At 45.6% G+C, this 25,322-nt stretch overlaps 2 protein-coding genes across 2 annotated transcripts in view; one reads left to right on the forward strand and one right to left on the reverse strand.

Annotated features, from left to right (window-relative positions):
* The first annotated feature begins 7,636 nt into the window (after positions 1 to 7,636).
* Positions 7,637 to 9,822, forward strand: FAM181A (family with sequence similarity 181 member A). The gene is made up of 2 exons (XM_074957147.1): positions 7,637 to 7,809; positions 8,250 to 9,822. Exon 2 carries the CDS (start codon positions 8,319 to 8,321, stop codon positions 9,192 to 9,194), a length of 876 nt encoding a protein of 291 aa, XP_074813248.1. The 5' UTR covers positions 7,637 to 7,809; positions 8,250 to 8,318; the 3' UTR covers positions 9,195 to 9,822.
* Positions 9,823 to 12,639: 2,817 nt separating this feature from the next.
* ASB2 (ankyrin repeat and SOCS box containing 2) overlaps positions 12,640 to 25,322 on the reverse strand; it is a 39,925-nt gene continuing 27,242 nt past the window's right edge. The window contains exons 8-10 of the mRNA XM_074956162.1: positions 24,222 to 24,783; positions 18,124 to 18,277; positions 12,640 to 16,658 (exon numbers count right to left, since the gene is read on the reverse strand). Coding sequence (XP_074812263.1) covers positions 16,522 to 16,658; positions 18,124 to 18,277; positions 24,222 to 24,783 — 853 coding nt within the window. The 3' untranslated portion in view covers positions 12,640 to 16,521. The remainder of the gene's footprint in view (positions 16,659 to 18,123; positions 18,278 to 24,221; positions 24,784 to 25,322) is intronic.

Here is a 25,322-nt window from a genome sequence, read left to right on the forward strand (position 1 = left end):
AGGGGAACAGGGGTACCAGAGCAGCAGACGAAGCCTCGTCATCGTGAACTACCTTCTGCAGCAGCACAGTAGCTGCACAGAGGAAAGTGTCAGTGGACAGAGATCTTTGATTCTAAAACCAGCTGCATTAGGAAGGGCCAGACACAGTGGAGCAAATAAAGGGCTAGAATGGGACGTGGGCCCTGTCTACACTACAAAGTTAAGTCGACTTAAGTTACGTTGATGATGATCCATCACTGCAATTAAATTGCTTTGGCATGTCCACACAACGCTTCTTGTGACGGTGGAGCACGTCCACTGTTGCTACTCTTGCATCGACAGAGAGAGCAGTGCTCCGAGAGTAGCTATCCCAATGTGCAACTCATCACCCGCCGGTGGCGCTGGAATGCTTTTTATAGTGGGGGTGCTGAAAGCCAGCAAAACTATCCCCAAATTTTTTACCTCGTGCTCCCCACCCACCAGCTGAGGCTGGGAGCAGGGCTGTGTCTCCAAGGGGGGGGGCACAGACAGGGGTAAGGGGGCTGAGGCTGGGGCCACGGCTGGGGGCAGGTGTGGGACCAGTAGCGGAGCCCCACATGTGGGGCCAGCAGCCCAGACCCTGCGTGTGCAGCCAGACCCAGGGCTGGCAACCGGGACCCCGCATGTGTGGCTGGGCACGGGGCTGGCAGCTGGGACCCCACAGAAAACCTGGGGTTGCTGCAGCACCCCCCACACACACACATACTTCTCATGCCTATGGCGCCACCTGCTGTTGGGTATTCTAGGAAGGGTTCACAGTGCTTCATGGTGGCGGGCTCTCCGTCCCATCATTCCATGGGCTTCTGATTACATTTTGTTCCTCTTTTCAACAGCCCCTGTAAACTGTGTGCCCACCATCTCTGTCTCAAAGCGTGGATCCTACACTTCTCGCTAGTATTGTGATAAGTATGAATACAACACGGCTGATCCTGCAGTATTTCAGGAGCTGTGAATCTGATAATGACTCCGTGGTGTCTGCTCTTCTGGCTGCTATGGAAAGAAACAATTCAAGATTGCCTTTGGCATTCATGGAGTAGCTGCACACAGTGGACTGTCAGTTCTGGGCATGAGAAACAAGCACTGAGCGGTGGAATCGCATCGTGATGCAGGTATGGGATGATGAACAGTGGCTGCAGAACTTTTGGATGTGAAAAGCCAACTTCCTGGAACTGTCTGCGGAGTTTGCCCCAGCCCTCTAGCACAGGGACACCAGAATGAGAGCTGCCCTAATGGTGGAGAAGTGAGTAGAGATCGCTGTGTGGAAGCTGGCAACTTCAGACTGCTACTGATCAGTCATATTGGAGTTGGGAAGTCCACCATGGGGGTTGTAGTGATGCAAGTGTGCATCACCTCCTGCTACAAAGGACTGAGACTCTGGGCAATGTGCAGGTACTAGTGGATGGCTTTGCGGCAATGGGATTCCTGAACTGCAGTGGGGTGATAGATGACATGCGTATCCCCATTTTGGCCCTAGATCACCTTGCAACAGCACATCAACAGAAAGGGCTACTTTTCTATGATTTTGCAAGCTCTGGTGGATCACCGGGGTCATTTCACCAACATCAACGCGGGGTGGTTAGGGAAAGTGCACGATGCATTCATCTTCAAGGAACACTGGCCTGTACAGAAAGCTGCAAGCAGAGACTTTCTTTCCAGACCAAAAGATTCCAATGGGGATGTGGAAATGCCCATAGTGATCGTTGGAGACCCAACCTACCCCTTGCTTCTGTGGCTCATGAAGACTTACACCAGAAACCTTGACTGCAGCAAGGGGCACTTCAACAGTAGGCTCCGCAGGTGCAGACCGACCTTTGAATGTGCCTTTGGACAATTAAAGGCTCGCTGGTGCTGCCTTTTTGTCAGGTTAGAGCTCAGTGAGGAAAATACTCCCATGGTCATAGCAGCCTGCTGTGCTCTGCATAACATTTGTGAAGCTAAGGGGGAACATTTTCTGCAGGGGTGGAGCATTGAGGTGGATTGGCTGGCTGCCGATTTTGAGCAGCCAAATACCAGGGCTGTTAGAGGGCCTCAATGGGGGACTACTCAAATCAGGGAGGCTTTGAAGGAGCATTTGACAATGAGCCCCAGTAATGTTTCTGTCTGTAATGCGTTTAGCCGGACACTGTTTTCTTGCACTGTAGTATGAACCTTGTTATGATTGCTGTGTGTGCATTAATTTTACAATGCAAATGCACCAATTGCTACTGTGTATGAATTTCAGCAGCAGCAACCACCATTTGTAGGACACAAGCAAAGATTCCTTATCTTTCTATAAATACATTTTTATTCAACAGTGGTACAAACATTATTATGTTGTGCCAGGGACATGAAAACAAAGGACATAGTTTCAAATGAGGCTCTCACAGCTGGGTATATGTCTAGCTGTAATTGTGATACATGTCCCTCTAGGTGGAGTGCATGGGGTACTGAAATGGCCCAGGAATAAGCGACGAATGTGGGGGTGGAGAGTGGGGAGGGCATGGAAGGCAGTTCTGTATGGGCTGCAGGGGGAGGTGAGAATGGATGTGTTCTGTCTGCAGTTCAGTCAGGGTCCTCAGCATGTCTGTTTGGCCCTGTAGCAGCTGTATCATCTGCTCCTGCTCTTGTTTCTTCTCCCGGCTACCCATACATAGTTTCTCATTGATAGCCTCTCTCCATGCTCTCTGCTCGCAATCTGAAGCATCAGAGGATTGCAGCACCTCCCAGAACATGTATTCCTTACTCCTGATTCATCCTCCTTATCTGGAGCCACTCAGCCAGTGTGCAGAAGGAGACAGTCAAGGGCAGAACTGCAGAAGCTAAAGAAACGACAGAGGTACTATTGTGAGCGCACTCACAACCTTGATTCAGACAAGTTAGAAACACAACTTGTTTCAGAGGGGAGTTTCAGAGGGGTATCACTATGAGCGCCTACGGCCACTATTCTGAATATTGGCACCATTTTCCACAGGTGCAGGTGATAGCAGCTGATATCTCGTTCCTGCGGGTAACCGAAGATGCAAGTGTGCAGTTCCTGCTTGCATGTGGCTGCCAGTCAGGTCCATATGCTGCTCACATGTATGCTTCTTTGTTGCCTGCAGAAGTAATTGCCAATTGGTGTGGTAAAGTTTCCTACAGCAGGGGAAGAAGCAAGACAGCCTCCCAAGAAACCTTCAGCAGAGGAGTGCAGAGTACCTTCAAGGGAGTTTCCTAGAAATCTCAATGGAGGATTTCTATGACATCCTGTGGTGCATCAACAAACTTTTCCGCAGGGCCCCCATGCCTAGCTACACAGGGGAATGAAACCAGATACAAATGGTGCTTGTGTTGGTTATTTCAATCCCTCTTCTATCCTGATTAAAAAAAGGAGACCTCTACATCATGTCTCCCTGCAGTATCAAAGCACAATGAATACTTACCAGAGCTCCCCTCTTCTGCATCAGGCGTGCCAGAGCCAGAATGCTGGGACTGGCTAGACCCTTCCAGAGTTAAGAAGAGGTCCTGGCTCGCCAGGCCACCAGACATTCCTGTTGCCTGTCCTCCAACTCTTTCCTCGTCTACCATGTCATCCTCAGGCTTCACTCTGCTGGCCACTGTCTCCAGCACCCCCCCCACACACACCCCGAATTATCCACAGGGCTCTTAGCAGTGGTGGTGGGGTTGCTGCAGAGGATGGTGTGCAGCTCTTTGTAGAAGTGGCATGTCTTTGATGATGCACCAGACCGACGATTGGCCTCCCTTGCCTTCTGGTATGCCTGCCTCAGCTCCTTGATCTTAGCACAGCACTGCTGCATGTCTCTATCATGCCCCTTCTCCTCCATGCCATGAGCAATCTGCCCAGACGTATCAAAGTTCCTGCAGCTGGAGCAGAGCTGTAATTGCACAGCCTCCTCTCCCCACAGACCCAGCAGATCCAACCGCTCCAGTGTACTCCAGGCAGGAGTGAGTTTGCTGCAGGGAGCCGGCATGGTCAGCTGGGCAGATGTAATGTGAGCTCTCCAGGCTGAGCAAACAGGAAGAGGCATTTCAAAAATTCCTGGGTCTTTAAAAAGGGAGGGGCCCATGCCTGAGTACCTGGCTGCAGGGCAGCTGAGTTCAAACTGGTGACCAGAGCGGTCACAATGGGCATTGTGGGACACCTCCTGGAGGCCACTTAGGGTCACATAAGCAACTCAGTGTCTACACTGACACTGCATTGCTCTACGTACGTCACCATAAGCGCTATGCCTCTCTTCAAGGTGGTTTTATTATGTCGACTTAGCAGGAGAGTTAAATCGGCGGGAGGAGCATTGCAGTGCGTCTACCTCCACAGTTAGGTTGACTTATGTCAACTTAACAGTGTAGTGTAGACATGGCCTTAGACTCCACACCTGCCCAAGGGAATAGCAAGGGGTAAAAAGCCCACGAAAGAGTTACAGGGGGTAACTGGCCCTTGGGCCCAGGCCTGTGGGAGTAAGCTGGGCTAGGCACCTCACTGGAGCCAGTGGGTGAGGAGTAGGCAGGGAATGCATAGCCTTAGCTCCACAAACTCACCCCACTTGCTGGCCAGAGTAGCTAAGGTTGAGGGAAGCAGTAAATTAGAAGGAAGCGGGGGAGGAACTGATACTCAGAGGGGTGTCTTTGAGCCTCCCAGGTGTTGCATCTCTCCTTACTCAGAGCTCATATAACGAATGAGCTGACACCATCCTAGGGTAACTCCATCCACATCACTAGAGTGAGGCCAGGGTGAACTTGGTGCACTTAGCCCCAGCAATCATTTCACAGAGGAGACTTGAGGGGGCTCACACGCTGCCCAGGTAGAGGTGGCTCTGTTCCATGTGCCAGTGGAGGCTCTGTGTAGTACCTTTCACTATGTTACATGAGTTTCCCAAGTCTTGGCAGATACAGCTCATTAACATTCTGTGACAGCCCAGAGCAGTCCAAATCCTTCTTCCATCTGTTTGTTACACTCTCTTCCCAAAATCTGGGGCAGCCATTAAGCTCTTTAGGAGGGGATTACATTACTCAAGGGTTTACACAGTTTATCCAGCCTGGTTCATATGTTAAGTATACACAAGATATAATTTTGTTACCTGGAAATAAGCAAAGAGATGAGCCCTTGGAAGGGTACCTGTTTACATTGGGTGGACGAAAACACTGTTCATCTAACCTGTGCAGAATAAAAAATTTATCCTGGACCTGGCAAGCAAAATGATCACTGTGTGAACTGGGACTGGAAGACTAGTCTCTGATTAATATATCAAGAGACGGTCGCTTGTCATTCCCAAGCAGTGTGTGTGTGTGTGTGTGTGTGTGTAGGGGACTGAAATTATAAGAGTGCAGAGAGATTTCTAGCATGGAATAACACAGGACTAAGGTCTCAAGAGAGTTTCTTTCAAGGCTCCTGAGGCAGGGTTGTCTACACTAGCGCTCCCACTGGTGGAACGGCCCCTGTAATTGGAATGGTGGGAAAGGTTACGCAAGGCAGCCTACTGTAGTTACAGCCCCATCTGGATGATCATGCTGTGCTTATATAGCACTTTGCATCAGTAGATCTCAGCTTCTTGTCTGCTGAAATTTTATATTGGCTCTTCAAGAATGTTTACCCTCTTCTGCCTCAGTTAGCTGGAAACAGAGGGACGGATGCTTGTGTGCCGTTGGGAAGCTAGTGCAATGGAACCTGTTGCAGATCACCAGTGCTGGGGATGGATCTGTGCCAGCCCAGACTCCAGTATAGTTTGGAGCAGCCACTGCGGTGGTGTAACCAACAGCTGGGGCCATTTTGGCAGCTGGTGATTGCCAGAGGACAGGAGTGTTCCAACCATGCCTCTTACTACTGGTCTCACCTGCTCCACCAGAAGCAGGGTGGCCTAGGGATTGTGCCTCCCTGGGGAAATTCTCTGCTGGCTGGACCTACCAGCTTCAGTGACCCTTTGTGCTGATGAGACCTGTACAAAGGATCTGGCCCAGCATGTAAATCCAGTCTTTAAGAAAAAGCCTTAAGGCCTGATTTCCATCTCACACTGTGTTAAACCAGGGGTAAAACAATGCATTTAGTGCAGTCAATGGCGCTATGCTGATTTACACCTTCTGAGGATCTGGCCTGAGTTTTTACATAGCCCTTACAGGTGCAGAACTCCTGATGACATCACAAGTGGCTGGGGAAAGGATGAGCAAAAAAGGGAATAAGGTCTTCAAGCTCTAGTGCCAAGTGAGACATTTAATTTAAAGTGCGTCATCAACCCCACATGGCATAAACAAGCACTTTTCTTTCCTGTATGGAAAGTAAAATTAATAGAAATGGGCACAAGCTGTAAAATATGGATGTTGGCTGGATTTTAAAGTTCAGGTCTTTGCGACTGACCCTTGAAAGAGTGATTTTTGTTTGCAAAAGTTGGATCTGGGTTTGGATTTTCAGACAGCCCCAAAGCATGGATGTGTTTGGAGCCAGAGATTATATTTGGGCCCTCTTAATAATAATAATAAGTAATAATGTTTAGCCCTTATATTGCATTTCCATCTCAAAGGCACGATAATCTTTATTAGTCTTCCAACTGAACACTGCAGTTCAGCTGATGGCTGCTCAAGCCTGAGGCGATGGCTGTTTGGATGGGAGTGCAAACTGCCTTGAGTTCTGAATGGCTGGCATTTCTGAAATTCACCAGAGGCAGGTTTTTCTGCTCTCCTATTCCCACAGATCTCCAAGGGGATAACGTGCATCATGGGACTCCGGGTTTTACTGTGCTATTAAGTTATTGTGCCACCCCTTGGGACAGTCCTGCAAGGAGGAGGAGGACTCGCATAACTCTGGATCAGTAAAGGAAGCAGCTCAATTAGCATTTCACACGCTTTTCTTCGCTCTCTTCTTCCCTTCCCTGCAGTGGGCATGCTTTCCCCTTAAAGGATTGTCCTGTTTCTGCTCCTTGCCAGCGTTGGCAGGGTGACAGTAGTCGAGTGTGCAAACTTGTGCTATTGTCCCCAGGCCAGGGGGAGTCATGGAGACCCATTAATATGACACAGGAAAATGTTTGCTGATGGCAATTCTATGGGCTTTGTCTAACTCTTTCTCCATCATGACGACTCGATTTAAGTCTCTAACTGTTTGACTACAGATGCAAGAGTACTATCCAACTCCATCCTTTTGTCCGGGCAGTTTGAATGGGTAATTCAGCTTTTGTGTGGCTCAATTGAGGGGGCAAACATAAAGACAAGATTCTTGAGCGCTCAAGCTCCCTTTCCATGGATATCTGCACATCTCTTTAGAGATTTGTTCCTTTCCTACCTTTTTTCCTGACATCATCCTCCCTTAAAAAAAAAAAAAAAAAAGCCCCGATCGAGAACAGTTAAAAGCAGGCTAGCCTGGTCTCCCAAACTAGCATTGTCCTGTGTCATTGAAGCATGGTTACTGCCAGCCTCCAGACAGCTTTGGGGTGGTTTAGAGAAAAGGGTGTCTAAACTTTCTTTACTCATCAGCAGCATATCATGTTGGATTGTGTTGTTGTTGGGTGGAGGGAAGCAAAGGGAAGGCCCTCACAGGGGTGGAGGGGGAAAAAAGGGGTGGAGGAAAGAGTGGAGAATGGTAGAAATCACAGGGAAATGGTCGTATTTATTAGCTGTCTTTCTGTGGCTGTCCCCATGGCGACAATTTGTGATGACAAAGAATGTGAGAACGGGGGAGCCTAATGCCTGATTGGGATGCTTTGTATTTGGCAAAGTGGCTTCTGATTGGTCTGAGAAAGCCCCCTAACTAGAAGGAGTTGATATTCATTCAGCTTACTCAAGTGCTGCTAAACTGCTTCTAAACACTCAGAGGCTCCGGTTGCTTCTCTAAAGGTTGGTAGTGTATAACCTGTGTAACAAGATTAGCCGGGGAACTGGGTTCTTCTCAGCAGTGATACAGTAACAATCAATATTAGAGAGACAATCTACTCAGTGTGTGTGTTTTGGTTACAGTGACATGGAAGTGCTGCTGAGCTTTCTGCTTACGCTTTAAACATTACCTGTCTAACAAGATTAACCATTTGGTTCTCAGCAGTAACAAGCTGTCCTGGGTGCGTGTGTGTGTGCATGCAGAGGTTTTGTGATTGCAAGGATGTGGATGTGCTGCAGATGTTTCAAACTTGGCTAGCATGACAAGCTGACACCTTGCTTGTTCAGCTGAGAAGTTTGATTTGTTCTTGTTTTTCCCATCTACTTGATGCTTTCGATTTTTGTCCTGCTGCAGGGAAGCATTTGGGTTTGAAGTCATGAATATGTCCCTCCTGCTTTCACAGGTTTGCCCAGGTGTGTGGAGTGGGATTATAAACTTTTGATGGAAATCTCCAGGAAGGTCCCTCTTTGAAATGGCATCAGACAGTGAGGTGAAAACGTTACTGAATTTTGTGAACCTGGCCTCTAGTGACATCAAAGCCGCTCTGGACAAGTCTGCTCCCTGCCGCCGCTCAGTTGACCACAGAAAATACTTGCAGAAGCAGCTCAAACGTTTTTCTCAAAAATATTCCAGGATCCCAAGATGCCACCCCAGCAAATCCATGGAATCCAGCTCCAAAAGGGGGGCAGAGGATAGAAATCGCAGTTCAGACCCAGATGGCACGGATCCAAATCACTGCACAGTTTCCAGTGAAAAGGCCCTGAGGCTATCAGAGGTGGAGGAGAACTTCAGTGGGGAACAGGTTTTGCAGGAGCAAAGCCCAGAGTCTGTAAGGCCAGATCAGGTGCCCATGAGGAAAAGACAGCTGCCTGCTTCCTTCTGGGAAGAGCCCAGACCAACTCAGAGTCTGCTGGTCGGGAGCTTTCCTGCCGGATTGGATGGGCTCCCAAACTCCAGGGACCTTCCTCCTTACGAGGGCAAGAAAAGCAAAAAGGGTCCCGATACCACAGAGCCAGGCAGCCCCCCTCTGCCTGCCCAACCCAGTGGGGAGAAGGAGCCTATCAAAGTGCCCGGGACATCCTTATCTGGCCGGATGAATGCCTGGAGCTGCTGTCCATTTCAGTACCATGGACAACCTGTTTACCAAACCCATGGAGCCCTACCTCAGTCACCGTTTCCAGGCCTCGGGCTATGGAGGAAAAGCACAGCACCCACAGGGGAGATCCAACACTTCTGCAAGGAGGTGGGCAGTATGGGGCAGAAACTATACAGACCAGTGGTTTTGAAACCCATCCCTACCAAGCCGGCTGGGCCACCTCCTATTTTCAATGTGTTTGGATACATTTAGCCTGAGGGAGGGGAGGGGATTTTGTGCTATGTACGGTAGCTCTTTCAAATGAAATTGAAATGTAACTTCAGACATTGGCCCATCAGCTAGTCACACTGTGGAGCAATTCTTCGGGGAAGAATATGCTATCGTTTCCATCTGTCTATAGATGGGCAGCCATTACCGGCTGCTCCTTTAATCGGAAAGGGACAAGCTGGCTGACTTAAATAGTGGTTGTGAATACATTTGGGTGTCAGTCTCCCCTCACTGCACTGGTATAATTCAGGAATAACTCTTACGGAAGCCAGTGCAGTTAAATGACAGGCCAACTGGGCCTCTTGTATTTAAGATAATTGTTTGACCCAGGGTGTGTCAGGCTAAGAACCATTTGGAATCTGCTCTTGTAACACCTACGAGACCTTTTCCATATGGGAATGTCTTTCGGGGGACACTTTGTACCACCAGCAGCAATGACGTGATTAAACTGATAACGTCTCTGTACTTTAAAGTCATTCTAAAGAAATCAGTTAAGGTTTTCAGGTCACTTTCTTTTACCAATAGGACAGTATTTCATGCAGAAGATAAGTTTGTAAATCGATTTCAGCTCTTCTCTTGTGTAAATATCAAGAGAGTTTAAAAAAAAATAAAGCAGGTAATTTTATTTGTCTCCACATCTCAAATATGTTCAGATTGCATGTTTATTTTCCTCCCAAGGAGTAGATTCAGGTTCAGTTTGTAAAGGCGTTGTCATTCAGAAATGGGGGCCTGATTCTCCCATCATTCACAGTGGTGTAAGTCAGGAGTAGCTCCACTGGAGGCTATGAAATTAGCCAGTTTAAAACTGGTGTGAATGAGAGCAGACCTCCCCTGTGACAACTAAGAGGACAGACTGGAAATGGTTTAGCATTTGAACATGTAAGTGCAAAACTAGTGAGATAAGAGAGAAGATCAGCGCGCGAACACATTGGCACTAAAGCCTCAGGTTTGTCTGCTACAGTGGCACAGCTGCTCTGCTGCAGCACTGTAGTGCAGACACTTTACTACGGGGTCTGAAGGGCTTCTCCCATGGCTGTCATAAATCCCCCTCTCCAAGAAGCAGCAGCCAGGTTGACAGAAGAATTCTTCCATTGACCTAAAGGTGTCTACAAAGGGGGCTTAGTTTGGCTTAACTATGTATCTCAGGGGGAGGGTTAATTTTTCACACTCCTTAGCGACATAACTAGGTCAACCTATGTTTTAGGTGTAGACCAAGCCTCAGTTGATCAGGGCAATGAGCTTCCCAGGGACAATTCTCTACTCTGCCTGAGGACTGGTCTACACTAGGAGCTTACATTGGCATGACTACACTGCTCGGGGGTGATCCAAAGTCCCGAGCGATATAGCTATGCTGACCTAACCCCCAGTGTAGACAGCACAAGGTGGACAGAAGAATTCCACTGCAGCTGTCCCTCTATAGCGGTTTAAGTGTAGACATGCCCTGACTCTAAGATGAAAAGCTGCAGATAAATAAGTACTCTAGTAGTTTGCAAGTTATTCACTTGCAAAGCTGGTCATGTGTGATGAAATCACTTCTGAAAGGTTAAAAGGAGTGTTTTGTTAAACTTCTCTAAAGCCTACAAAGAAGTGATGTTAAACAAATAGGACAGGAGACCTACAATTAAAAATTATGGACCTGATTCTCCAGTCACTTAGTGGTGTAAATCACTGAGGTCCATAGAAATACACTAGTATAAAAGGGACAGGAGAATCAGGCCATGTGCATCCGGGGCCTAATCCAGCTCCCACTGGAGACAATGGGAATCTTTCCATAATTTTAGTGGTAGATGGGCCAGGTCCCTTTACTGTTACTGTGGTGCTTTACACTGGTGTAGTGGCATTGACTTTAGTGGAGTTACTCCTGATTCTCACCTGTGTGAGAGGAGATGCAGGCTCAACACCTTTTGAGGGCCTAACTATTGTAAAGAAAATGATCAGCAAAACAAACACTGAGGAATGGATCCTCAGCTCTTCAGCTGGTATAGATGGGCATGGAACTTCATGCATTCACACCAGCTGAGGATCTGGCCTTGTATACTGCCTGAAACTTAAGGGCATGCAGATAATTCTCTGGCCTGTGGGCCCATTTTTTCCCAGCCATCCCAATGATAACCCTGAGAGTAGCTTATGCAGAAGTGAAGCCAGAGTGGGTTATTCCTGCAGTCTAAAAGTAACAGCATGAAAGATGAACCAGGCTTGAGTCCTAACTTCCTTCTCCTTGTAAGTCATTTACACCTGTGCAAAGAAGGCATTATACAACACAATTCTCTGATTTGGTAGCATTTTACCAGCTTTGCATAGTTGTAAATAATAGCATAAGGTCCAGAAGAATCAGGTTCATAAAGTCTTGGGGGCCAGCAGGGAAGTGTGGGTCTGGCTCCTCTATCATACTTCAATACCTCCTCCTTGTCTTCAGAAAAGACTCCATGAAGAGGCAGTGTCCTTGATCCTGCATCCATTGAAGTGAAATTCAAAATTCCCTCTTAGGAAGAGAAATGGGCCCAAGAGAGGCAAGCTGCAGAGCTACAGACAAGGGGTTCCTGTAGCTCTTTCTCACATGAGTGACCCTTACTCACACTTGGAGTCGGACTGAAACCAATGGGCCAGATGCTGAACAGTCACAACTGTGTGAACCCAGAGGAGCTTCACAGGTGTTATGCCAGGCTGCCAGCAGGCAGGATGACTGGGATCAGCACCTGGCTCTCTGGAACCACTTCAGAATGTATGGTTCCACCAAAATGGAAACACTTCATGAAACTGGGTCAATGTCATTTCAGAGGAAGATGGGGAGGGGAAGGGAGAGTTCTGATGTCAAACCACTTCTGTTTTTTTTTAATTTTTAAGTGACTTTCCATTTAGAACTTTTTATTTTGTAGGATCATGGCTAGCACTATAATACGATAAGTCTAGAACATCAGAATTGGAACAAAAAGTCAAAATGAAACTTATCACCCTAAAACTATTTTTTTTTTAATTTTCCTTTGCAAGTTTGGACAACGCCAAATTTCAAAATCCTTCACGAAACCGAAAGCCCAACCTCTGGATGGTTCTAGTTCCAGGGCTGGGACCTTTCATGGAGTTCTGGTGTATCCTAAGAAGTGAAGCAGCAGTGCTCCAGAACTCGAATGACATCATTATATGTAGCTGAAGTAACTGGCGAGATTTCATAGAATCATAGAATATCAGGGTTGGAAGGGACCTCAGGAGGTCATCTAGTCCAACCCCCTGCTCAAAGCAGGACCAATCCCCAACGAAATCAAATGTTTGTGTGAGACATTCTTCTTAAGCCTTCTGGGAAGCTACAACCTCTCCTCCAGCAATACAAGTCTCCTCTTCCTGTGATTATTGTTTATAGATTATAACTTATTACTGCTTTGATTGGTTCAAACTTTCCCCAGATACCTCTTTGTCTAGGTCCTCAGAGCAGCAGGTAACATTTTAGAATGTTAGTTTATTTGCCTTTTGTTTAGAAGCTGAAAAACATAACACTGGAAAGCCACCATTTGCTCAAATGTAATGCAAATGTAAAATATTAAACCCACACTATATTTTATAAATAATGGCAAAAAATAATAATTGAAAAAGCTTTTATACAAAAAAGTGCACAAGAACATAAAGTGAATTGCACATGTTGCAATAAAAAAGTACAGTAATCTGGCCATTTAATATTCCTGGAACAGCTGAAACAATTCTCATCACTGAAGATGTCTGTCCTGACGCATAAAAATATACCATTTTACTGCATATTGGAACTACTGAACTGGTTCCAAAGCCTTGGCTCCAAAGTATTTTTTCCGTTTCACAGCTGTATTCATTTTTATAAATGAAAGGAGAATTTGTACAGATTCAGGACATTGGGTATGAGAGAGGTAGCCTACCCTGTTTTAGTGCAAATAAATGTAAACCAACTGTGGAAAGACTGGCAGTGAGGGTCAAGCAGAAAGGATAAAGTAATATTGTGATTGCCAGGTCAAATCTTCAATGGAGTGATCTCTCCTCAGTTTATGTGCACAGTACGGGCCTGATTCTGCTCTCGCTTGCACTAATTTTACACCAGGGTAGCTCTATTGATTTCAGTGGCAGTATTATCCTGACCGATACAAATATGATAGAGGAATCAGGCCTGTAGGTATCCAGTTAAGGAGTAATACGTCTTTTGCTCAACCCATACCCAGTTTCAGTTTTTCCAGGTTCAACAAAACAGAACAATCCTGCATCCCATGATCATTTTGCATATGTAAAGGTTTCCTCTCCATAGTATTCCACAGCTTTGGATTGCTTATGAAATCCCAGCACTACTGTATGTGCACAGTTTGTGATTGCAGATCATTCTACCAAAAAGGTGGCCTCGGATAATCTGATTATACAACAAATAGGTATTTAGGTAAACCACCTCCACCATGCCAGGTTTCAGTATCAATATCTGTTTGCAACTCAGTCTGATTCTAGCCTGTGACACTGGTTTAATTTCAGGGGCGTTGCTCCTGATTTATAATAGTGGAAGTAAGCAAGAACCAGGCCCTCCAGGCTCAACCCACACAGGTGTGAGCTATGCCAGCTAAACAGGTGATTTTTCTATATATCAAAAGCTACTTAGTTCACACAGTACTGTTAGGACTACTGGAGCTGGCCTGTGGAATCCTTTCACATGTGGGTGTGCACTTTACTCCCAGGCATAAGTCTCTTCAATGAAGTAAGTGTTCACCAGCATAAGTAAGGGCTGTATGGCCAGGCCATGCATCTGGTCACCTAGGATGTTCATGCTAAATATTCAAAAGCAAGGTTGTGTCTGAGCAGCTCTACGGCTTCCTTTCAGGAAGGTGGTAATGTGCCTGGCCTCACAAGTAGGGGTCCCAGGGTGAGTCTTTTTCTGATTCTTTATTGTATGTTTCTCGGCAAATTATGGTTCATTATTGACAGGGGGAAATGTGGTGAGTTTTAAGTGGTGTCAAAAATTGTTTTCTTAGAATTATGTGTAAATTCTCTGAAGCGCCATGCTGCTGGGATGAGTTACCAGGCAGCAGGGGTGATTTTCAGAGCTCCCTGCAGCAGACTGTTTGCAAACACCAAAGGCTGGATCCTTGCTGGTATAAATGGGTGTTATGCCACTGGAGTAATGGGTGCTGTGCCCATTTACACTAACTGCGGAGCGGGCGCCTGTTCTGAATTATTTTCTCTCTGAGGTTGCTATATTGAGCTGCTCAGCATCTTGCAGGATCTGGCCCGTCATTGTTTTTGGAGTGGGAAATAGCCTGGTGTTTGGCATCTCTTCTGTCCTTCATCTCCCTTTCAACCCTGACAGCGTGTCTGGAGTGCAGGAGATACCCACCGGAGGAGGGAAAATGGTCAGCATCATTGTTAGACCTGAGAATGAGGGGCCAGCACATCAGCGGGAGTAAATGAAGACAATGGGTGGAGCTGTCTTCATTTTCACTAGCTGCGGAGCTGGCCAGGCACTAATCACTTTCTTCAAAGCTCTGCTGGAGGAGCACAGCTCCATCTGAATGGAAAGGGCATTGGGTTCTCAACTGCCACTGCGTTTTGGAAGGGGACAGTCAACACACCCAGGTGCAATTAGCTGCAGTTGTTGCTACTGTTGCGTACATTCCCTTCCGCAAGCGCTGGAAGGTATTTCACCCCAAACGTTGGGCAAAAACAGACATGCATGTGTGCAATACACTTAATAGTTTTGTTTTAAGGTGTACAAGTCTACAAAAAGAAACCTTTGTGCAATGCAGCCCTGTTTGTCAGGAATAACTGTAATTCCCCTGCTTTGCTTAGATTTCTATCTGAATCAGTATCTGGTGGGCAAGTCAACACACAAAATCATACCTAATGTATGTATGGTTGGACGTGCAGATAATCTCTGGTATGAATCCAAATCAGATTGGAGCCCAAAACTCCTTTTGTGTTTACAGTAAGAGGATGAAGAGCCTATGTATTTCTAGGCCAAGTTTTGCAAAGGTAGGGGTCTAATGTAAATCCTTATATAGATGCCAAATAAGTGATTTGATTTTCAAAGGGGCTGAAATCTAGCAGCTTCCATTGATGTCAGTGGGAGCTTCTGGGTACTCAGCACTTTGAAATTCAGGCCATTTAGGGCCAAATTATGATAATGTAATTTTCCTTGAGTAGCACCTTACTGCACAAGTCCCCTCACTGACTTCAGTGGAATTACTTGTGGCATAAGTAAATGTTTAGTGTAAGTGTATCATAATCTGGCACTATTTAAATGCATAAATAAGGACATAGGAGCCTAATTTTGAGCACCCATTTTTGAAAATCTTAGTGCCAGTGTTTATAATTTTGAAATAATCTCACTCTTCTACAAGTAACAGTAGCTCAGTGTCTTGGCTTCACTTAAATCTGTCACCTGAACTTCAGGGCCTGATTCTGCTCTCACAGCAATTTTATGGTGGAGAAAATCCATTGATTTCTGTGGTGCTATTTCGGATTTACACCAGTTAAAAGGAGTTCAGAATTGCTTTTGGATCTGCACTGTAGAAATTCACTTACACCAGAACCCTGTCTACTTCTTATACACTTTTAATATACCACAAGCAGTATTTACTGTGAGCTAAATCCTTCAGTCCTTAGATTTTTACTCAAATAAAATGTCCACTGACTTAAACAGGAGTTTAGGATGAGTCAAGTCTTCTTGGTTTGCACCAATATTTACAAAATGTCTTTGTTGGGGGGGAAAAAATCTCAAAAGTTCTGAGTTTTTAATGCTTGGAAATCAAGTGAACTGTTCATAAAGAAAGGCCAAAAGAAACAAAAAATAAATAGGCGAGAGAGACAATGTCAAGGTACCAGAGAATTAGCAACCAGCAAACAGCTCAGTCTAACATGACAGAAAACAAAATAACACTCAGGGAAATGTGATTGTTTCCCCACATATGCAGATTCTTGACAATTACTGACTCCTGAGCATTGAAGAACTCTAACCTCTGAAAGACCCTCAGGTCCTTTTTGAATCCCACAATGTCACTTGGCTTTGGCTCTGCTAGTTTTTCAGTGCCGGCTTTCCTGTCCCCTTCCCTACAGAGCTTTCAGGTGTGTAACATTGCAAAGCACTTGTTTTCTTTTGGGAAAAAAAAATCAAAGGGTAGTCTGTCCTGTTTGTGTCACCCTGTGTCTTTCACCCTCCCTTTCTTCTCTCTCCCTTTCCAGCATTGTAATGCACATAGATTAGCTATGGGGTGATCCTTCCTATCATGCAGTCCGTTCAACATGATCATGTGAATACTCTCCTCTCTAACGAATTGGGTTGTTGCACCAGGAAGCTGCTGATCACCAGGTTTGCACGAGGTCACTGTGAATAATCATACTGTAGGTATCGAATCAGTCTGCCCGGCAGAGGCAAAGTGTCAATCAGTTTAATGCGGTTTCTCCCAATCACGTTTCGAACCTTGATCCGGCAAAGGTGAGCGAGAGGCCTGGGGGGCTCTGGAAAAGAGACAGGACCTAAATGTTAGTTGGGCATTTTCAGATCAGTTGAGTTATTAAGCTAGGTCAGTGCCTCACATGCTGAGCCATGACATTTATTAGGGGCTGTGGAGGAAGGACCCCCAGCAGTGGAGTCAGTGCAGTCAAAGGGGATGAACAGTGAGGTGAGCCACTTATGGTGTGTACATCCTCTGCACAGCACTCAGCTCAGCTCCCTGACAGGTCCAGGTGTGCTGCAAGTGGGGGTGGGGCAGATCAGATAGTGGGGTCATGGGGGAGCAGCTGTGGCTGTGGAGTGTCTCTGCTGTCTGGGATGGGGGGTGGGATTCCTTCCCTCTCTTCTCCCTCATCCCAGCTCATCTTCTCAGTGCCTGACACACCTGCTTAAGTATGCTACTGGTGGATGAGCATTTGCACCTTAATACATGCCCCGCACTAACCACAGCCTGCTTCCAGTCTGTCCGACATTGCAGCCCAGCCAAGTTCTAGATTCAGACCTGCCGGGGGAGGACAGCTGGCTCCATGTGCTAACACATCACACTGCCACATGGGGCTGGGAGCTATGCCCCTTGTTCGCAGGCTGGCGGGAGCTGAGACACAATGTGAGGAAGAAGAGAGGAAATACTTCAGATAGCTCTGTGGCAACCCCTCTGGCTCAACCAGGAACCATGCTCAGCCCTCCTTGGCCAGAACAATGGTAGGCACAATATGAGGCCTTGAAGGTAGCTGGGGAAATGGGGTAGGGATCCCCAGGATTCTGAAGAGGGCTGAAAGAATCCCCTGGAAAAAAGGAGATTTGTAAGTGTGGAGGGGGAATAGGGTGAACCCTTGTGCCAATGAGCCAGGTCACCAAGTAATCCCCTGCATTACAAAATGCGAGCCATGAGGATCTGCCAGCTCAGCTGTCATTAGAATCATAGAATATCAGGGTTGGAAGGAACCTCAGGAGGTCATCTAGCCCAACCCCCTGTTCAAAGCAGGACCCTAATGCAAACACAGTTTAGCAAAAAGGTGGAGATGCAAATATAAACCAGATAAAAGCTAGAGGGATTAACACAAAAGAGTCTCTATTTCTAGAACAGCGAAGTCTCACTGAGATCAGTGGCTGCCCAGGCACTTAGGTGTAGTGCTGAAAGAGGGGACTAGAGTTTAGGACTTCTGAAGTCCATCTCAGAGTCTGCTACTGTCTTGCTGAGCGGCTTTTGGCAAGTTACTTAACTATACTCAGTCTCCCACTATTAAACCCTCCCACTAGTAACCTGACAGAATTTAATAAGGATGAAACCAAATACAGTTCAGCAGAAATTGCACTAAAGAGCTACCCTACCTTTCCACAAGGGATCCAATGATAGAACATCCTACCTGTGAAGGAAGGTGGTTTCTGACTGCTGAAGCTTTTTATGATCATCAGGCTGTCCCCCCCGCAATGTGACTTCCCTGGTACCGATTCAGCCCAGTGTCATACCTGCTTTCTCTTTAATGACTGCCCAGTCCTCGTAGCTGTCTATGTGCTCCTTTAGCCGGGCACAGAGCTGCACATTGCCCACATAATCCAGGAGAACATCGATAATAGGCCCAGCCCAGCGATTCATCTCCGGAGCAGACACCATATCACAAAACTGAAACAAAAGCCATAGCTACTGCAGTAAGTGTGAGATTGATAAGTTCCTCAGGGGAGAGACACTGTCAGGACATCATGTTGGTTATGCCTTCATACCATGGATAAAGACAGTTCTTAATTTTCCCTCTGAAAACTTCTACGAAAAACCCCTTATTGCTGCTGAGGGCAAAATCATCCCCTCTCCCACTGTGGGTGAAAGAAACAAAATCCCAGTGGATTCCTAGCTCTGGAGCATGGAAGAGGTATCAACCACCTATAGGGCACAGTATCCTCTGTCACCCAAAAAGGGTCCTCAGGGTAGTCAAGGATCCATGAGTGGCTGGGTGCTTGGATGAGAGCCCACAGCTTTCCCTGGATACCAGCAGAGCATCTGCTTTAAAGTCAGAACAACCTTAGGCTCTATCACCCTTAGCATGTTCCCTTTCTTTTCTTTGGGATCCTAGTCTGGGGAAAGTCTGAGGTAGCAGTTGGCAGGGTAGGCAGTGCAGGGGCACAGGACTTCAACGAGGAAGGATGACGCCTCCAGTATATTCCCTGACATCTTCAGGTTTGTGGGGCAGCTGAACAGTCTGGTGGAGATGCTACAAGGTAAACCACATGGAGCTTTTGCTTCACTATGTAGGTTATTCTGTGTCAAAAAACAAACTCGGCCTAATATGGGGCCCAAAGCCTGCCGTCCCCCTTACTTTCTCCTGAAGCAGGAAAAACTCGTTGTCAATGGAAGCTGGTGGGCGCTCAGCACCTTTGAATATCAGGCAACTCATTTAGGTGCCTAAATACAATCTTAGAAGCCTGACTTTCAGCACCCATTTAAAAAATATGGCCTATCTTTCTACATAAATCCAACCCCATCCTTCTGTTTCTTTTAGGGGGCCATGTCATGACCATCACCAAAGTATCTGACTGTTTTCCAAGTGTCATAAATATAAAGGGAAGGGTAAACCCCTTTTAAAATCCCTTCTGGCCAGAGGAAAAATCCTCTCACCTGTAAAGGGTTAAGAAGCTAACGGTAACCTCGCTGGCACCTGACCAAAATGACTAATGAGGAGACAAGATACTTTCAAAAGCTGGGAGGAGGGAGAGAAACAAAGGGTCTGGGTCTGTCTGTATGCTGCTTTTGCCAGGGACAGAACAGAAATGGAGTCATAGAACTTTTAGTAAGTAATCTAGCTAGGTATGTGTTAGATTATGATTTCTTTAAATGGCTGAGAAAAGAACTGTGCTGAATAGAATGACTATCCCTGTCTGTGTGTCTTTTTTGTAACTTAAGGTTTTGCCTAGAGGGATTCTCTATGTTTTGAATCTAATTACCCTGTAAGGTATCTACCATCCTGATTTTACAGAGGTGATTCCTTTACTTCTATTAAAAGTCTTCTTGTAAGAAAACTGAATGCTTTTTCATTGTTCTAAGATCCAAGGGTTTGGGTCTGTGGTCACCTATGCAAATTGGTGAGGATTTTTACCAAACCTTCCCCAGGAAGTGGGGTGCAAGGGTTGGGAGGATTTTGGGGGGAAAGACGTGTCCAAACTACGTTTCCCAGTAAACCCAGTTAAAGTTTGGTGGTGGCAGTGGAAACTCCAAGGGCAAAGGGTAAAATTAATTTGTACCTTGGGGAAGTTTTAACCTAAGCTGGTAAAAGTAAGCTTAGGAGGTTTTAATGCAGGTCCCCACATCTGTACCCTAGAGTTCAGAGTGGGGAAGGAACCTTGACAAGTAAATTAGATCTGTGTTGCAAGGTCCCCAGTGGACTTCAGTGGGTCTCCTGCTCTTCTGGTTATAGGAAGTTCTGTTTGGGCTATATGGGCCTGATTTTCCTACTCCTTACCTGTGGTATTGGCATTCACACCTGCCTAAAGGGAGCACAAAGTGAGTGTAAAGTGCTACCACATCCAAATGGCAGCACTTTATACCCACTTTGTCCAGGTTTAAATGATGACACACAGTGCAAGACAATGCAGAAGCAGATCCTGTGTCTAATGGTATTCTTCTTCTTTTCTCCGGCAGCCACCCTCTCCGCATATACACAGACTACATTCAAATGCTCATCAAATAAACTAACAGAAAATGTTCGGCGGGGGGGGAACCACAGAGGGCAACCCTAGGAAATGTGAATGTTACAGAAACAAAATTACACTGGGGCTGGTATAGCTCTGGACTTTTCTACTCCAGTCTTGTCACTCAGGTTCCTTAATTTGGCAGAAAGCAAAGCTACACTGAGTTGATTAGACTCAAGCCTAATTTGATGGTGTCCAGTTTGCAAATTAATTCCAGTTCTGCAGTTTCTCGTTGGAGTCTGTTTTTGAAGGTTTTTTGTTCAGGAATTACCACTTTTAAGTCTGTTATTGAGTGTCCAGGGAGACTGAAGTGTTCGCCTACTGGTTTTTGAATGTTACAGTTCTTGATGTCTGATTTGTGTCCATGTACATTGGTCAAACCGGACAGTCTCTATGCAAAAGAATAAATGAATAATTTGCAAACTGGACACCATCAAAATAGGCCTGAATAAAGACTGGGAGTGGATGGGTCACTACAAAAAGTAATTTTCCCTCCGTTGATTCTTACATCTTCTTGTCAACTGTTGGAAATGGGCGACATCCACCTCGATTGCATTGGCCTCATTAGCACTACAAAAGTAATTTTCCCTCCCTTGGTATTCACCCCTTTTCATCAACTGTTGAGAATAGGCCACTTCCATCTTAATGGAATTGGCTCGTTAGCTGACCCCCCAGTTGGTAAGGCAACTCCCATCTTTTCATGTGCTATAATATATATTCTGCTTACTGTTTTTTTTCACTCCATGCATCTGATGAAGTGGGTTGTAGCCCACGAAAGCTTATGCCCAAATAAATGTTAGTCTCTACGGTGCCACAAGGACTCTTCGTTGTTTCTCCCTAATCCAGGTTTCAGAGTAACAGCTGTGTTAGTCTGTATTCACAAAAAGAAAAGGAGTACTTGTGGCACCTTAGAGACTAACCAATTTATTTGAGCATAAGCTTTCGTGAGCTACGAAATGCCCAAATAAATTGGTTAGTCTCTAAAGTGCCACAAGTACTCCTTTTCTTTCTCCCTAATCCAGTCTCCCAAGAAATGAGGCCTTGCCATGTCCAATTATGCATATCAAGCCAGGCCTACAAAAGGTAAATGCCCTCTTGTGGCATTACAATAAATTACTCTTCATCTTCATATTTCCAACATTCTAATTCTCAATACGTGAATTGAGAAGAAACCAATTGTTTCCTTTTTACATAGGTAAATGGAAGATTTTATGGAATCATGAACTAATATATTTGTAGACTGATCTCCCTATCCTAATGTTCACAGAAGTCTTAAGTACTGTAGACTGGAACAATAAACTTTAGCAACAATAGTAATAGTATGAAGTGATGTACTTTTCAGTTCATCTTCCGATATCTAGTTATCTTTTCTGGGTAAAGATTAATAATTCAGATCTATTATCAGCTGTTGGTCTGTAAACAGTTATTGGTGAAAAGTCTGGGATGTCTGTAATTTCAGGTAATCTCATATGATTGAAATAATGAGTCCATGTATTTTATGAGGAGAAGTTTAATGGTGAAGGTCCCAAATGATCTCCTGGGCTTTATTTCAAAGTATAAAGGTATACAAAAATATTAACAAGCTAAACCATATATACCCATCTTCTATTAAGCAATCCCCTAGTGCCAAGAAGCAAATTTTATAACAAAAAGAGGAAAATGCCTCCTATGCTCAGTTTGAATTAGTTCGACAATGATTTCTCTTTTACTTTAGGCACAGATAGGACTTTACATGACTTTAACTAGCTTTGTCATGTCAAGTTTAAACTGAACAATCTTCAGGGCAGAGGCTTAGTTTGTGGGACACTATGCACAGTTTTAGGCACTATAATAATTATAATATTAGTTGAGGCCCAGAATGGGAAATGAGCTATTTACATGGGTACAATGTGAGCTGGTTCTGAGTGGCTTGGAAATCATAGATGGGTATAAACGAAAACCTTCTTCTGTCCTTAGAATTCTAACCACTACACTTTATGTTGAGTTTCATCCGTGTCTTCTGTACTTGATGGGCCCTGTTTTGTTCTTTTCTTGAAGAAAACCATGACACACAAGTGATTCCTGCCTCAGTACATCCACTGACAGGCACACGCTTAGTTTGGGACAAGTGTATTGCTATTATGGGTGTACCTTTCCTACATTCTTCAGCAAGGTTTTTCACTCTAGATTTGTCTTGAAGAAAAGATCTTTTTCCAGGAGGAGCTGTGGGGTCTTGCAAGTGCCTTTTGACTCCTGGGGATCCCCTACACTCTTTCCTTTACTATTTTCATCCTCAAAGGCCATTGTTCAGTGACCATACTTCTGGGCACAGAGGGCTGGATGGATTCTCTTTTGACCCCCCTATAAGCTGATACTAAACCAGACAGAATGTGCCCTACAGATCAAGGGGAGCCACTTATCCCCTGTGACTTTGTGGGGGAAGGGCTGTCACAGGATATCTTATAGGGATGCATGTTGCATTGCAAATTTGGGTGGGGACATTAGCAGATGGCTGAGTGCAAGATAAGAGGATCCTCCCCAACTTCCTTGCCACATATGCACACATTGTGATGCATGGAAATACTGGGGGAGGGGGTTCCCCAGTTGTTCCTACAACAATAGCAACATCTCTCATGCTCTCAGAAACTTCAATATCCCTAAAACCCCATTCTTTCTTCAAATGCAATTTACCATTAAAAATAAAAATAATAAAAAATGAATCTGTGCAGGGGAGAAGAAAAAGGAAAGGGATAAAAATCCCTGATTTCAGAATCCTTTGTGGCATTTCTGCCCCAAAGAAGCAAGCAAATAAACAACCCCCCAAACTCCAAAATACATAATTGCTAACTCCTTGACACTGCTTGTTCCATATATGGCCAAAAAAGGCTTTCCATTAGTGCATATCATTTTGATCATTTTACTTATTAAAATATATTAAAATGTATAATAAGACTTCTCAAAGCAGTCTAGGGGAATCTTTCATTAATGATAGTGGAAGATATGGCTGAAACATATGGCTATATCAGAAATATGGCTAATTTACAGCAACTGGGCATCTAAATCCCTTCAGTGGATTTGCAAATATCAGCCTATGTGTCTAACTCCCCTACACGGCTTTGAGAACCTCAACTATAATTTACATATATGTGTTGCAAATATTGTGACTCGCACTTTCTCTAATGCTATACATTCAGTAAACCAGATTACTGCAGTTATGAACATTCACTAGGTTACTCTCCCAGCTACAAGGGCTAGAAACCAAATTTGATTTTAATCAAAAGGGTAGAGTCAAAACATCCACCCCGCTCCAGAAAAGAGCAGCGTGGCCCCTCTTGGCATAGGCTGGCCTGAGAACCACTGGCACAGACCACTAAAAGAGCACACTCTTTTGGCACACAGTGGAACATTAGAACAATAGACCACACATCCAATGGACCATTGGGGGATGAGCCCAATAGAGCATGCAATGGATGTTCAAAGTTTACCAGTAAATTTTTAATTGAAAAAGTCTAAAATAGAAAATGTTTCAAGGCAGATCTCTTCTGCCCAAACCCCAGACGAAACAGGGAGTGCTACCTAGCAAGGTAATTTAATTCATTATGGCTCAAATACCAAGGCAAAGAGAGTGGTATCAATGCCTACGTAGGAAGGCTGGTTCTGTGGTTAGAGCACTAGCTGATGATCTGGTTTCAATTCCCAGCTCCACCACAGACTTCCTGTGTGACCTTCAGCAAGTCACTTAGCTTCTCTGTGACACAGTTCTCCATCTGTCAAATGGGGAGAAGAGCCCTGCCCCACTTCATAGGGGATTTGGGAGGATAATTACATTAAAGAGTGTGAGGGGCTCAGAGACTACGTTAATGGTGGCCATATAAATATCATAGATCAATTAGATTCGTTGGACTTACCTGTACTATGTTTGGCTGTTTGTTCACTGGGGTATCATCCAATCTGTCCCTTCTATGATCCAGCACAGGATGTGGGCCATTTCCGTACTGACACTTAAAACAGGAGTCGGCGTCACACCCCAGATCCATTAGAAATTTAAGCAGACTGAGGTACTTCATTGAAAACATGATGGTGGCTGGGAAACTAGTGGGATGGCTAGAAATGTACGCATCAATATTTGCCCCGTGGTCTAGAAGCAGCTTCATGGTTTTCAGGCAGCCGTGGCGAATGGAGATTAGCAGGGGGTTGATAAGATCGACGTTGGGGTTGGCGCCAGCTTGCAGCAGCAGCTCCGTGGCGTAGATATTATTGTTAACGACGGCGAAGTAGAGGACGGTGCTGCGCCTGTCCTCGTAGAGCCGGGCTCTCTCATAGGAGAGGGTGGTGTTCACATCATAGCCGGCCTCAATTAGCTCTTCCAAGATGTCGTTGTTGTTGCGCTCAGCCGCAAGATGGAGCGGGCTGATGCCACTGCGCTTGACCCGAGTGCGGCTGGTCACAGGGAGCAGCATTTTGACTATCCTGCAGGTAGGGGATTCAGTGGATAGCTGTTAGCCTTAGACAATCTACAGCAAATAATAGTGAGACACAGGAGTAAGCCAGCTGCTCATGAAAGTGAAGGATTGATAACACAGGCATGAGCCGTGTTATCCCCCACAACTCAGCCAGTGCATTTTCATCCTGACAGGGTGGGGTTAGGAGCAGAGGAACTGCCAGACTGGGTCAGACACAACATCCATGTGGTCCAAGGGGCCTCTGACAATGGCCAGCATCAGATGCTTCAGAGGAAGGAGTAAGAACCCAGCAGATGTAGGATAATCTGCCCCCACATTAGGTCTCACCCTAGTCCTTAAAAATTAGGATTAGTTTTGGCCCTGAAGCATTTCTATGCATTGATTTTTCACAATGCTTCGAACGAGAGGGAGAGGGCAAAGCCAGAAGCTCAGTTCTGAGCTCATCTCGGGAGGGTTATATTCAGGTCCCAGGATTGAAGCCAGCGTTACAGTTCAGGTACCAAATCCAACTCCCTGCACTGGGCACCCCTCTGGAGCCCTTCACTC

The sequence above is a fragment of the Natator depressus genome, chromosome 6 (genome assembly GCF_965152275.1).
Source record: "Natator depressus isolate rNatDep1 chromosome 6, rNatDep2.hap1, whole genome shotgun sequence".
In the NCBI taxonomy this organism is placed as follows: Eukaryota; Metazoa; Chordata; order Testudines; family Cheloniidae; genus Natator; species Natator depressus.